The 14,574-nt window shown below is 32.9% G+C and overlaps 1 protein-coding gene across 10 annotated transcripts in view; it reads right to left on the bottom strand.

The window, feature by feature from the left end:
• Window positions 1–669: 669 nt before the first annotated feature.
• Window positions 670–14,574, bottom strand: part of LOC143063251 (MFS-type efflux pump MSMEG_3705-like) — a 36,315-nt gene continuing 22,410 nt past the window's right edge. For 6 of the 10 annotated variants that reach the window (XM_076235280.1, XM_076235275.1, XM_076235273.1 and 3 more), the window contains 5 exons: window positions 12,920–13,116; window positions 11,899–11,983; window positions 10,697–10,900; window positions 4,665–4,766; window positions 670–1,944 (listed from right to left, as the gene is read on the bottom strand). In XM_076235280.1, the coding sequence (XP_076091395.1) occupies window positions 1,910–1,944; window positions 4,665–4,766; window positions 10,697–10,900; window positions 11,899–11,983; window positions 12,920–13,116 (623 nt within the window). In that variant the 3' untranslated portion in view covers window positions 670–1,909. Of the gene's footprint in view, window positions 1,945–2,727; window positions 3,321–4,664; window positions 4,767–9,725; window positions 9,785–10,028; window positions 10,172–10,696; window positions 10,901–11,898; window positions 11,984–12,919; window positions 13,117–14,574 lie in introns of those variants that run through there. The other 4 variants (XM_076235277.1, XM_076235283.1, XM_076235282.1 and 1 more) reach the window with 4 other exon arrangements.

Raw genomic sequence — 14,574 nt, 5'->3', positions numbered from 1 at the left:
TGTCATATATCAAATTTATTCATTCAGTCCATGTCCACTAGCTTTTGTTAATATGTCTTTTGATTGACTTAAGCCATTTCAATTGATATTTCATGGTGTGTCTTTTTATGATGAGGTGGTACACTATTGTTTCAGGTTAGGATGAAGGGTGGCTATTAAAACAATTAAACCAGCTCCATTTGTTTGCACCTGTCTTAAGTCAGGAACCTGATGTTTAGTAGTTGTCGTTTGTTGATGTGGTTCATTAGTGTTTCTGTTTCTTGTTTTTTTATTTAGATTTGACCTTTGGTTTTTCTGTTTGAATCTTTGTTCACTATGAATTTGAGACCCTTTAGACCTTGCTGTTTCGTGTGATCCAATGCTCCATATTGAAAGTCGTACTTTGACCTATAATGGTTTACTTTTACAAATTGTGACTGGAGGGTTTTCTAATCGACTCTCATACCACATCTTCTTGTATATAGTAAAATCGTATTTAATGTTGCATCAATTTTTTTAGAATTTGAAAATTAAAACCCCATGTTGAAGCTATCTCATACCGTTACTTATATCAACAATTTAAAAATGGTTACACTTAAATTCAGCAAATATCATTTTTCATCAAATCCTTAGGAATTAAGAGGACTGCTTATATTAACAATACAAATAATAAAATGAAATAAATTGAAATACAGAATAAAATGTATTGCACAACAAATAAGTCATAAGAAAACACAAATATCATTCATTACTTATATATGTATATGAGTATCACAACTATTTGGTTTTTTTAGGGTTGAAATCAAAATTTCATTGAAAAATTCAGTAAATAGCCTTGATCTGCCGGCACATGATTAGTTTCCTTACAACAGTATTTTTTCATGCTTGTGAACTTTTACTGTTCCATGTATAAACCATTCAGATTGAAGCTTACAATAGTTAATTTCATGCTAATATATGGTAACAAGTTGGCTCTATTTCTACAGGAAAATTAACAAATAGGTTTCCCCATGCATGCTTTATCCCAGTTGTACAGTTGTACAAACAACCAACCTTAATAAATACAACTAACCAGACAATGTATATATCTTGGTAATCTTAAATGGCAGTCAGCAGGGTTTAATGACATCAGTTGTTCGACCTGTTAGTCAAATGTGTTTTGTTAAAATAATACTTTTCACTTTTTTGCTCTTTTGGAAAATTTTGTTTGTGCTGTATTAAGACCACTTTACCAAGAAATTTGTTTTACATGCACATGTATACAAATTGCTGTATTTATCCAACACAATAATAGGTTTGAACATTGTTTTCAATTTAGACATGTTTATATATCTTGGTAAACATATATTTGAGTACTGTTTTAGAAACTATTTTAATATCTTCATACTTGTTTTATAATGTTTATATATATAGCACTTGTATGAATCCAATAATCATAAGAAACTATGTTCACATCAGTGATATATTTATATATAACATTTTCGGCTAAATTTTCAAAGTGTGGGCATATCCAAAAATATCATAAAACTTCTTTACACATTTATTTACAAATTAATTTATTTTTAGTAAGAATTGAGTATTTTTATGTCTCAATATGATTGAGAAAGAATGCTAGCTTGGAGTATAAAATGATAAATGTCACAATAACAAAATCACAAAACATTTGATGGACTGTCAACATTGTAGCTAACAGTCCAAATGTCAACATCACTTGTTTTAACAAGTTGTGTCTATAGGAACAGTCTTATATTGCTGTCTTTTTTTTTGCAAAAACACAGCAAAACATATCACTATATATACAACATAACTACAACATTACTGATATATTGTAAACATGCAGTTTTACTCTATAAAAAAAATGTATGAAAATCCATATTGAGGGTTCCCTTCTCCAATGGAAAGCTAGGTAGTTAACTGAAGGTAAAGGTTGCTATGCAGTTGTGTCAGGGAGAATTGTGTAAGCACCTGAAAAAAACAAACATTTTATGAGTTTCTATAAAGATGGATTTATAAAGCTTGCAGTATCAACATTGTTTCTAAAACAATATAAATTTTAGATCTAAAAATTTTATCAAAATAAATTCATTGGAATTAAAAGGATAAACAACACATAAATTAACTTATTTACAGTTAAAAAAACTGCATTGTCATCACATTTTTTGAGAGAAAGGAATGACAATTTATGTTCATTGTATATTTGTATGTGTAGTTTACTCTAAACTGCTAAAGACGTACAGTAATAAAGGCTTGCTTAGTTTTAAGTTTACCCTGAAGTCTTCTTACTTTTTGTTTGAATACACTGCTTACCATCAATTTCTATCTAATGACCAATATAAAGATAGCTGCAACTTACATATTGTTCAAATTATTGCCTTCTAAACTGGTGTCATTAGGGGTTGATTAAGACAAAAAGCATCCATTGAGCTATCGGTACTTGTCAAAATATGGTACATTTCACAATATAAAAATTCCTAAATCATTCAAGCATGACTTAAGTAGTAGGCCTCATGTTTACTATCAATGAAATGAAATTGGTGTTAATCCTTTGACATATCAGAAATCGCTAATCAATTATAATCTTCAAGTAACCTGAATTATTTTTAATTGATGTTGTTGCTGTTTTAGTTAAATTGTAAGTCTCATCTACTAAGGCAAGAAAACTGGTGAGGTTTCCCTTTTTCTCATCATTTTTCCAATGACTTACAGTGGTTCATGTGAAGTTACAACATAAAAACCAAAAGATGAAAATATTAGTATATATTTAATCTGAATAATATTTCCTAACTAAAGTTGTCCCTGAGGAAATGAAGGATGTGTAATTGTCACCAAAAAATGTATGCATCATCATTGATGATAAATGGCTAGTAAAGAATGAAAATGAAAATGAAATAGCAAATTGCAAGTCACAAATCACAATCCATTGAAAAATTGATTGTTCATAAAAGTAAGTTGTTAGTCTCAGTAGTAATATTAGTAGTTGTAGAAGTATAAATGGATGGTTGTGGTGGTATATAATGGTGAACTTAGTAGTGGTCATAGTGACGACTGATGGTGGTGGTAGTGGTGGCTGATGGCAAAGCTAGAATGGTCCAGTGGCAAATATTTCATGCAGGATGGAGGATGAAGTCATGCTGTTAATGATGGTAGATGTGACTGGTGAGGTAGTTGTAAGCAATGGTTGTTAGTGATGGTAGTTAGTTATGGAAGTAGTATTAGTGGTTGGTCGTAGGATGGGTAGTGGAAGTGGTCTTTGGTTAGTTCTCATGACAGTTGGTTATGGTGGTTTAGTACTAGTCCACCAAAGCCCCAGGGCACCAAATAATAAATATTGATCATCTAGTCTGTAAAACAAAAAAAACATGGCAACTCACATTCCAAAACAGTTTAGGACCTAATATCTGCTTATGCAAAAAGTATGCAATGCAAATGTTTCAAATAAACATAACTAAAATTTCTCAATAGTGTTCCATTGGCATACATACATTAAGTCAGTTCTGACCACAACAAGAAGTTTATCAACAGATTTAAACACATATACCACTGTGAACCAATTTAAGGTGGTACCTAACACTACAGGGAGATATCTCTGTAATATCAGCTAAACGTTTTAATAACACTGTATTGTTAAGGGAATATTAAGCTTATCAATGATCCAAACTATTGTTTGTCAAACTGCTATGTAACCAATGTAATTTTTCTGATAAAATGGTTGGTACAAATTTTTTGAAATTTTTCTATTTTGTCAAAGGGTCAAAGTAAATACTTTGTCAAAATTTTATGAAAATTAAATGAGCCAAATTGATTTTAGTGAAGGTGTTGGGTACCACCTAAACAAAAATTCTCAATCAAGACATTTAATCTATCTTCATATTTTGGCAAGTAAAAAACCTAATTGGAGTATCAAAAAATCAAAAATAGAGTTATGGCATTTTTGGTTGTTTTTTTCCTGAAAACAATTTGAAAGGCAAAGACTAATATGCATTAAAATTTCGGCATCTATTTTCTTTTAAACAGTTTCCAAATAAGTGCCAAACACTTAACAGTGACTTATATCAAATAGCACAAATTTATATTAAAGAAATTTTTCAATCTGTTGATAAAATATATCTAAATTGAAACAAAATATTTTGCATCAAAAGCCTCTGTATTTCATGTGCTTGCACACTGTTTAGGACAACATAATGAGTACTGAATGTTTACTTCTAACTCATTAGTTAATTCAAAATAGATTATGATGAGGTAGCACTACGATTAAAATAACATAATGTTCAATTTGTAAATCAGTGACTGCTCAACAAAATCCTTGAAAAAAATTAATTGGAAATAAAATATTATACACCGTTTGAAGTACAACAAAACTTTCTTTGGAAATGCTGCCTTAAAATAAAATATATAGAATGCATTTTTTCTTGTTTTTTTTTGTATTTTTCTGAAAACTTCCATTCTTGGATTACCCAGACACCAATTAAATCCACCAAAATTATTACATTTGTGTATTCAACAAAAAATACAAATTCACAGAATTATTAAAGGAAGGAGACATGATTCTTACAGAGCTTTTAAATGAGGTAATAATCTAATAGTTCTAAAAATATATTAAATATGTCAATAGAATAATTAATATAACTTCTACATGTAAACATATATCTAATTTTGTACAGAATCTTTCATTGGTACATAATTACTTTGTTCAGCTTTTCTTTGGTCTCTTCTCATCAAGAACATCACAAATACAAATATAAATGCTGCATACAGATATGGCCCTGGGTACAGTATGTATAGAGCAGCTGTAAAAAAACAAAATCATCTTATACCACATAATCATCCATACAGATATGGCCCTGGGTACAGTATGTATAGAGCAGCTGTAAAAAACAAAATCATCTTTATACCACATAATCATCCATACAGATATGGCCCTGGGTACAGAATGTATAGAGCAGCTGTAAAAAACAAAATCATCTTTATACCACATAATCATCCATACAGATATGGCCCTGGGTACAGTATGTATAGAGCAGCTGTAAAAAACAACATCATCTTATACCACATAATCATCCATACAGATATGTTTTATCGCACTTTGATGGGGAAATTTTACAATGGCAAACATTTTGGGATTCCTATGAATCAACTATTCATTTCAACAGTACTTTGACCGAGATACAGAAATTTAGTTACTTGAAGGCCCAACTCCATGGCCATGCCGCCCAAACTATTGAAGGTTTCGCACTGACAAATGCCAATTACACCACTGCCGTTAATTTGCTCAAAGAGCGTTTTGGATCGCCTCAAAAGATTATTCATGCCTACATGAAAGCTTTAATGGATCTTCCTTCACTGTCAAATGATTTAAACAGCCTAAGGAGGTACGGAGACCACCTAGAAACGTACGTAAGAGGTCTTGAATGTTTGGGTCAAACACAAGAAATGTATGGCGCGCTATTAGTACCTATAATTATTAGTAAACTACCAGTAGAAACGAGAAAAAGTATTGCCCGTGAATATGATAGCGATCATATAACTCTAAACAACCTCAGAAAAGTCATCACAAAAGAAGCGAGAATTCTTGAAGCGGGACAATTTACCGACCGCGAAGGTTTACATACTACCGCAACATTTCTGACCGAAGCTCGCACATCCGACAAATAACGCTGATAGCTTTGAAATTTCACTCTTGATAGGAGCCGATTACTATTGGGATATAGTTCAAGATCACGTGATAAGAGGGAATGGACCTACAGCCGTAGCATCAAAAATTGGTTACTTGTTATCTGGACCGGTAATAAGAAACGGAGAGAAATCCTTAACTTCATCAATTCTTTTGAATGTTACTTCACACCATGCAGAGGAAAGCGAGATCGAAAAATTCTGGAATCTAGAATCGTTAGGAATACGTTTACCACAACAGGACGATGAGGAGAGTTTTGTAAAGACTTATCAACAGGACTGTATCAAATTTGAAAACGAACGTTATTCTGCCAAGTTGCCATGGAAACTGGATCATCCGGACTTACCTTCCAACATCATGATCGCTAAAGCAAGGACCAAGAGCACAATTAGAAGACTAAGTCGTGAACCACATTTACTTAGAAAATATTCAGAAATTATTGAAGACCAAATGAAGAGAGGGTTCATAGAGAAGGTAAACGATGAAAACGACAATGGTAAAAGCACTCACTATATACCACACCATGCCGTAAAAAAGGATTCGACAACAACACCAATTCGTATAGTGTACGACTGTAGCTGTAAAAAATCGCCAGATCACGCAAGTTTGAATGACTGCCTAATGTCAACCCCGCCAGATTTGAACGACTTGACAAAAATATTAATGGGATTTAGAACCAAGAAGTACGCAATAAGCACGGACATTGAAAAGGCTTTCTTACATATCGGATTAGATGAGGAAGATCGAGATTTTACACGCTTTTTTTGGTTGAGCGACACAGATAATCCCAGCAGTATTCTTACAACATATCGATTTAAATCTATTCTGTTTGGTGCAACAAGTTCACCGTTCATCCTTAATGCAACACTACTTAAACACTTGGATGCATGCAACACAAATGTATCAGCAATGATGAAGAATGACCTTTACGTGGATAATATTTTGTCCAGTTTGGAAAATGAAGATGACGCCGCAAAGTATTTTGTACAAGCCAGATCATTGATGTCGGAGGCTGGATTCAACCTTCGTTCATGGAGTTCAAATTGCTCAAAACTTACAGATTTAGCCAAACAACATGACGTATGCGAAAAAGAAACTTTTGTCAAAATACTTGGACTGAAATGGGATACAGTTAAAGATACGATCACTTTTCAAAAAGTCGACTTATTTGATATTGAACTACCAAATATTACGAAACGTGAAATTCTTAAACAGTCGTCACGTATTTACGATTCGCTAGGATTACTTAGCCCTGTATCCGTACGAGCAAAGATTTTAATGCAGACATTATGGGAACAGAAGTACGAATGGGATGAGCCACTACCATTAGAAATACAGACAACAATTTACCAGATCAGAAAACCCAACTTCACGTTTTTGTAGACGCTAGTACAACTGCATACGGAGCAACTGTTAACATATGTAACCATCATGAGTCATCATTAGTTATTGCAAAGAATAGAGTAGCACCGCTTAAACAACTGACACTACCACAGCTGGAATTAATGGCCGCATTGATTGGAGCACGACTAGCCGATCACGTAAAATCAGTTCTACACATAGAAAACATAACGTTTTGGTCAGACAGTCAGATAATACTACAGTGGTTATCAACTTCAAAGCAATTAAAAAGGTTCATACGAAATAGAGTAACGGAAATACGCAAATTGACCAATACACAAGAATGGAGATATTGCCCAACGAAAGATAATCCAGCTGACCTTCTTACTAGAGGACTCAGCGCGTCACAGTTTGAACAGAATACACTATGGTTCAAGGGACCCGAATGGATCTCTGATGCATCAAAATGGCCGTCATGGAAACCAAATGACACAACAGTACTACTTACCAGTACAGATATAGAAGATTCAAGTACAGCGGACAAAGAAATAGATAATCAACAAGGAATACACCAAATTGTGCAAATTACTAGATATAGTACATTATCAAAATTACTACGAATAACAGCTTATCTATTAAGATTTATACGAAATTGCCGTTCGCCAATATTACAGAGAAATAAGGAGAAATACGTTTCAAGAGAGGAATTGCAGGATGCAACAGAGTGTTGGATACTAAATTGCCAAAGAACTTCATTTAAGGACGAAATGTTAAACTTGAAATTAAAGGATACTAAACCTACTGTTTTAGTTAGACAACTAAGATTGTACCTGAATAACAAAGACGCAATTTGCTGTGGAGGGAGAATTCATAACGCACCTGTTTGTGAAAATACGAAATTTCCTTATTTATTACCTAGAAGTCATCATTTTACGAAATTAGTTGTTCTTGATATACACAAGTACATGAAACACTCAGGAGTTTTATCAACAGTGACTCAGATACGACAAACTTACTGGATACCCCGAATTCGCCAATACGTAAGAGGAATTTTGCGAAATTGCGTAATTTGTCGAAAAATCAACAGTAAACCATATACAGCACCCGATCCTCCGCCACTGCCAAAAGTTCGATTACTTGAAGAACCGCCTTTTACAATTACCGGCGTAGACTTTACCGGAGCGCTGTACATTAGAGATACACATGATACTGAACACAAGGTTTTTATATGCCTATTTACTTGTGCTTCAACCAGAGCCGTACACCTGGAAGTTGTACCGGACTTATCAGAAAAATCATTTTTACAAGCCTTTAGAAGATTCGCTAGTCGTAAATCTAGACCACACACCATGATATCGGATAACGCCTCGACATATTTAGCCGCCTCGGAAACATTAAAGAAATTAACCCAATCACCATCGCTAAACGATACGTTGTCAACATATGGAACAACTTGGAGATTCATACCAAAAAGAGCGCCCTGGTATGGTGGATGGTGGGAACGCTTTATAGGAATTACAAAAACTTGTTTGAAGAAAACATTAGGCAGATCTTACGTTACCATGGATACACTTCAAACAATTCTGACAGAAATAGAAGCGATCATTAATGATAGACCATTGACCTACGTATCACCGGATATTGAGGACGAGGAGCCGTTAACTCCGTCACACTTGCTGTACGGAAGAAGAATAACTTTAACGCCGTATCCACAACCGAATATTGAATACATTGCCGTGAATAGTGGAAAACAAGAACTGCATAAACATTTGAATAAACAGTCGAGTTTAATGGAGCATTTTTGGAACCGGTGGAAATCCGAGTACATAACGACTCTTAGAGAGTTTCATCGCCAAACAGGAAACAACTTACAAACTATACAAGTTGGAGATGTAGTGCAAGTCCAAGATGATAAATTACCGAAAAACCGATGGAACATTGCCGTTGTTGATGAATTGATCACCGGAAACGATGGTTTTACACGAGCAGCTATAATACGAACTAGTGCAGGACGTACTTCGCGTCCTATAGTAAAACTGTACCCGCTCGAAATCCGAACAAACATTAACAACTTAGATGACAACAATGACGATTCTTCAACAGAGAGATTGACAAGAGTTCTACCAAAACGAGAGGCATCTGTCCGAGCTCGAGAGAACATCAAGAAATGGACTACCCAAAAGTGATAGACTTCGTTAAAAGTGAATTTAATAAGTGAATTATTTGAATTTGTTTTAGAAAGACATTTTAATTATTTAATTTTCAGAAATATCTATTCGATTGACATTTAAAGTAATTAATAATTTCATATTTTAACTTTTGCCGGCCCCGAGAATGTTGGGAATTTAGCGCGAATATATACATGTTAACGTTGCTACTTGACTTATGTAATTATGACGTTACTTATATAGCAATGGCTAGACGTTACAATAAACACGATCTATACACAACGCATTTTATCTACTTTACACAACACTGGGTACAGTATGTATAGAGCAGCTGTAAAAAACAAAATCACCTTTATACCACATAATCATCCATACAGTTATGGCCCTGGGTACAGTATGCATAGAGCAGCTGTAAAAAACACATAATCATCCATACAGATATGGCCCTGGGTACAGTATGTATAGAGCATCTGTAAAAAACAACATCATCTTATACCACATAATCATCCATACAGATATGGCCCTGGGTACAGTATGTACAGAGCAGCTGTAAAAAATAAAATCATCTTTATACCACATAATCATCCATACAGATATGGCCCTGGGTACAGAATGTATAGAGCAGCTGTAAAAAACAAAATCACTTTATACCACATAATCATCCATACAGATATGGCCCTGGATACAGAATGTATAGAGCAGCTGTAAAAAACAACATCATCTTATACCACATAATCATCCATACAGATATGGCCCTGGGTACAGTATGTACAGAGCAGCTGTAAAAAATAAAATCATCTTTATACCACATAATCATCCATACAGATATGGCCCTGGGTACAGTATGTATAGAGCATCTGTAAAAAACAAAATCATCTTATACCACATAATCATCCATACAGATATGGCCCTGGGTACAGTATGTACAGAGCAGCTGTAAAAAATAAAATCATCTTTATACCACATAATCATCCATACAGATATGGCCCTGGGTACAGTATGTATAGAGCAGCTGTAAAAAACAAAATCATCTTTATAATATATATACCAACTTCTTTGTTTCTAATGTCTCTACCACCATCTTATTCCTGCACAGCCAATTTTGCTCACGTGAAATTCATGTGAATTTTAATGTGAACTTAACGTGAATTTCACAAGAACAAAATTTGCCTGTGTAGGAATATATTCCATTACTTTAAAAGATAAACAATACTTTCTCTCTCAATCTTCTTTCTTTTTCATAACTTTGCTTCTTTTTTATTGTTGTTTCATTTCTTTCATATGTTTATGAGTGTTGTTTGTTTTTGATTTTAAATTTCAAAAGGGGGTCATTTTTTTATTTTATTTAGGTCCCTTTAAGTGAGTGTTCATGATGAAGGTAAATCCAGAAATAAGTCCAGACACATAACATTTTAGCATTACTTTCATATATCTAAAAACAGAAAGTTCTTCTAAACCTTAAAATGCATTTCATCCATCACTATGCCATCTATATGTAACAGGGCCAGGTGAGCTAAAAAGTGATGATAAAACTTACTTCTAAGTGCATTTACATCTGGATATTTAGGAATGTCATGTTTATGCATTTCTTTTATATAATTCTTAATGACTGGTACAAGTAGCTGTATATTTCCACCAATGTTTGTAATTATAAATAAATAAACTGCTATTCCTGTGGTTCTTATATCAGAGGGTACCAGTTCCACCAACACTGCTATGGTGATGCCAATCCACATCTCACCTGTAAACAACAAACAACTGTCCTTAATAATTTATGTCTTAGGTAGGAACCTGATGTTCAGTGGTTGTCATTTGTTGATGTGGTTCATAAGTGTTTCTCGTTTTTATCCTGTTTGAATGGTTTTACACTTGTCATTTTTGAGGCCCTTTATAGCTTGCTGTTTGATGTGAACCAAGGCTCCGTGTTGAAGACCCTACTTTGGCCAATAATGGTTTACTTTACAAATTATGACTTGGATGAAGAGTTTTCTCATTGGCATCAATACCACATCTTCATATATCTATCTATATTAGTTCTCTCTGTACTTTCTATTATTATAATACAAATATACAAGGGGGGAGTCAAGAAGTTTGAACACAGTGACCCTTGTCCTTTGTCAAAGTGTCCATCACTTATCAGTTATTGTTTTTCCTTGCACTTTTTGTTTGGCTTCTAGAATCAAAAATCTTCATATTATCGACACTGTGATATTAGGCAGTTGTTATTGAGATATGCCATTGTGAAGGGACATCTGGATTGGGCCTTTGTTTTTTGCAGAAATTGGTGATTTACATTGTCACAACTCAGGAATTAATGAATATTTTTCTTGATCTAGAAAAAAATGCTTTTTCAGGAACTCTGGAGTCAAAGTTTTTAAATTTAGGGATGACAATCCCGCCAAACACCCTCATGTCGCTCCTGTATCTAATTGATATTTAAATTAAAAATTATAGAAATAAATAAAGTAATCAATAACATGTTGAACTAAAAATAAACCTCATCTCAGAAAAAAGTAATATCATCATCTGTCTAATCTATGAGGGGGGATGGACCTTTATTGGCTCCAGGATCATGTGTTTTTAAGATCCGGATTTCGAGATGGATCTTTTTCGAATTTACAGATTTAAATTTTATAAATTTGGGACCTCAGAATTTCATGTTTTTAAGCCCAGGATTTCAGGATCAGGACCCACCTGACCATGGCCACCCATCATCTATGGGAGTCTAACTATACTTACCAAATAGATATGTTGGTATCTGGCATAGGTAAGCATAAGGTGGCAGAAAAAATAATGTTCCTGCAGCAAATGGTGCAGCTAATGTCTGGAAAAATATGTACAGTAAAATCAGGTTTTATTAGAACTATATACAAATAACATGTATGATGGCTAATAAAACAACTATCATATTTTTTATTAATGGACACCTTTCAATTCCTGAGATTAGCAACCAGGCAATGGTTTAGTATGAATATCTAAACATCTTAAGATTCACAAAACTTAAAAAATCTATATCAGAAATTTTTTTATTGCTTCAAAAATATATTTAAAAACAAGAATGTGTCCATAGTACATGGATGCCCTTCTTTTCCATATGTTATGATTGCATATGTATGATTTATACAGAGTTTGGTAATAAATGTTTCTATCTAAAAGTCAGGACTGTCAGAACTTTTTTAATGTTTTATTTGTTGGCCAAATCTTACATTTAAATAAATAGTGACATGCTTGATATGATATCAGAGGTTAACCTTCATTCTCTTTTTTACTTAGTAGTATTTTAAACAATCTGGACGTAAATCGTAATCGAGCTTTTATTACTGTTCTTTCTAGCTGACTTTGTGAAAATTAATTAGATTTTCATGGATTAAGGAAACTGTTCACTCTCGTGGATATTTTGATTTGTAGTTTTGCTATTAAAATACTGCATAAAAGCCTATCGAAAATTTGTAATTCATGGAACATTTAAATTTATGGTTCGCCTGTACCCACAAAATCCACGTAAATTGGTATGCAACGAAAAATAATGAATCCACAGTATCTCAATAGGATAAAACCAAAAATCAATTGGAACCAATGTAAGAATCTATATTTTCAGAATTTTATTTTGTATCATTTTATAAGAAAATCTAAGTTTGACATACATGTAGTTGTGTCTATTGATTTATTTTCTTCCTTGCATATACATGTAGTTAAATCAAAAACAACTTTGCTACAGATACAATTGCTATTCTAACACCAAGAAATAAGATATACTTACCAAACTAATTATAATAACAATAACTCGAGAATATAGTCCTAATCTTTTGACAATAACATCGGACAGGAGTCCGCCAACAGTGACACTTAATATACCTCCTACAATAGGTATCCATGACATATAGTCACCTATTTGTTCTTTAGTCTGATGTAAGTCTGTAAAGTACTGTTGTGTGTTGTAGGATATTACATAGCCCGCTGAAATAGAAAATATCAATATTAAACAAAAGTAAAATCACAAAAATACTAAACTCCAAAGAATATTCAAAACTGATAGTCCCTAAATAAATGGCAAAATCAAAAGCTCAAATCACATCAAATGAATGGACAACTGTCATGTTCCTGACTTGGTACAGGCATTTTCTTATGTAAAAAATGGTGGATTAAATTTGTTTTAAAAGCTAGCTTTACTTCTCACTTGTATGACAGTTGCATAAAATTCCATTATATTGACAACAATGTGTGAACAAAACAAACAGACATAATAATATGTAAAAATGTCAAAAATATGGGAGCAGCAGTCAACATTGTGTTATTATATTAATATTGATTTATTAATAAAATGACAGTTGTCATTTACTGTAAACTCAGAAGTAATATTAGTGAAAAGTTTCAAAGGAGAAGGAATAAAAATCCAGCTTTTTGTTTCCTTAAGCCAAAAATCCAAAAGTATAAAATACCTATCAAGTAATAATATTCTTCAGATATTCATAAAACATTAGTCAGTGGATTCATTAATTTTCATGGGAACCAATTTTTGTGGATCTTATAGGTTAACCACATTTTTATGATTTTTACAAAGAATAAAAAGTAAAATCACAAAAATACTGAACTTAGAGGAAGATCAATTGGGAAAGTCCATAATCACATGGCAAAATCAAATAACAAAACGCATCAAAAACGAATGGACAAAAACTGTCATATTCCTGACTTGGTACAGGCATTTTCAAATGTAGAAAATGGTGGATTAAACCTGGTTCTATAGCGCTAACCCTCACACTTTAATGACAGTCTCATCAATTTCCGATATTTTTACATTGATGCGTTAAATAAACAGACACAATAAATATAATAGTCAAAATATGGGTACATCAGTCATCATCGTTTAACAATTTTAAAAGGAACAATTTAACAGAACACAAAAACATCTACTATCTACGAACACATTTATTGAGTGTCTGACGTCAGAAAATTTTATACGTCACATAAATTTGTCGTTCAATGTGCGTACAAACAATTTTAAAATTTTCATGGGAATGTTAGCATATAGGGTTAAAAAATCAAAAAGTATGTAAGAATAAATTTAAGAAATAGACCGAGATTTAAACTAGTCCAAAAGTTATATATAGAATTTATAATTCATCATACGGTTTTATGTAGACTTTTGTAAATCCATAAAATCAAAGATCAATGAACACACAATTTTTACTAAATCCACAAAAAATAAATGAATCAACATTATACATTTGTATGAATAAACTGTAAACATTATGCTTTCTATGTGGTTTGTTGAAATGCATTTCTGATCTTTATTTAAGAATTCCACTATTACATACAAAAGTCACATGTCACTGGATATTATTATTAACTTCATTAGTAGTCCAATGATCAATACTAATGTTAACCCAATGTCTGATTTGAGATCACTAATAAGAC

The sequence above is a fragment of the Mytilus galloprovincialis genome, chromosome 2, assembly GCF_965363235.1.
Source record: "Mytilus galloprovincialis chromosome 2, xbMytGall1.hap1.1, whole genome shotgun sequence".
Lineage (NCBI taxonomy): Eukaryota > Metazoa > Mollusca > Bivalvia > Mytilida > Mytilidae > Mytilus > Mytilus galloprovincialis.
Note: the sequence above shows the minus strand (reverse complement) of the source record. Positions and strands in the feature narration are given on the sequence as shown.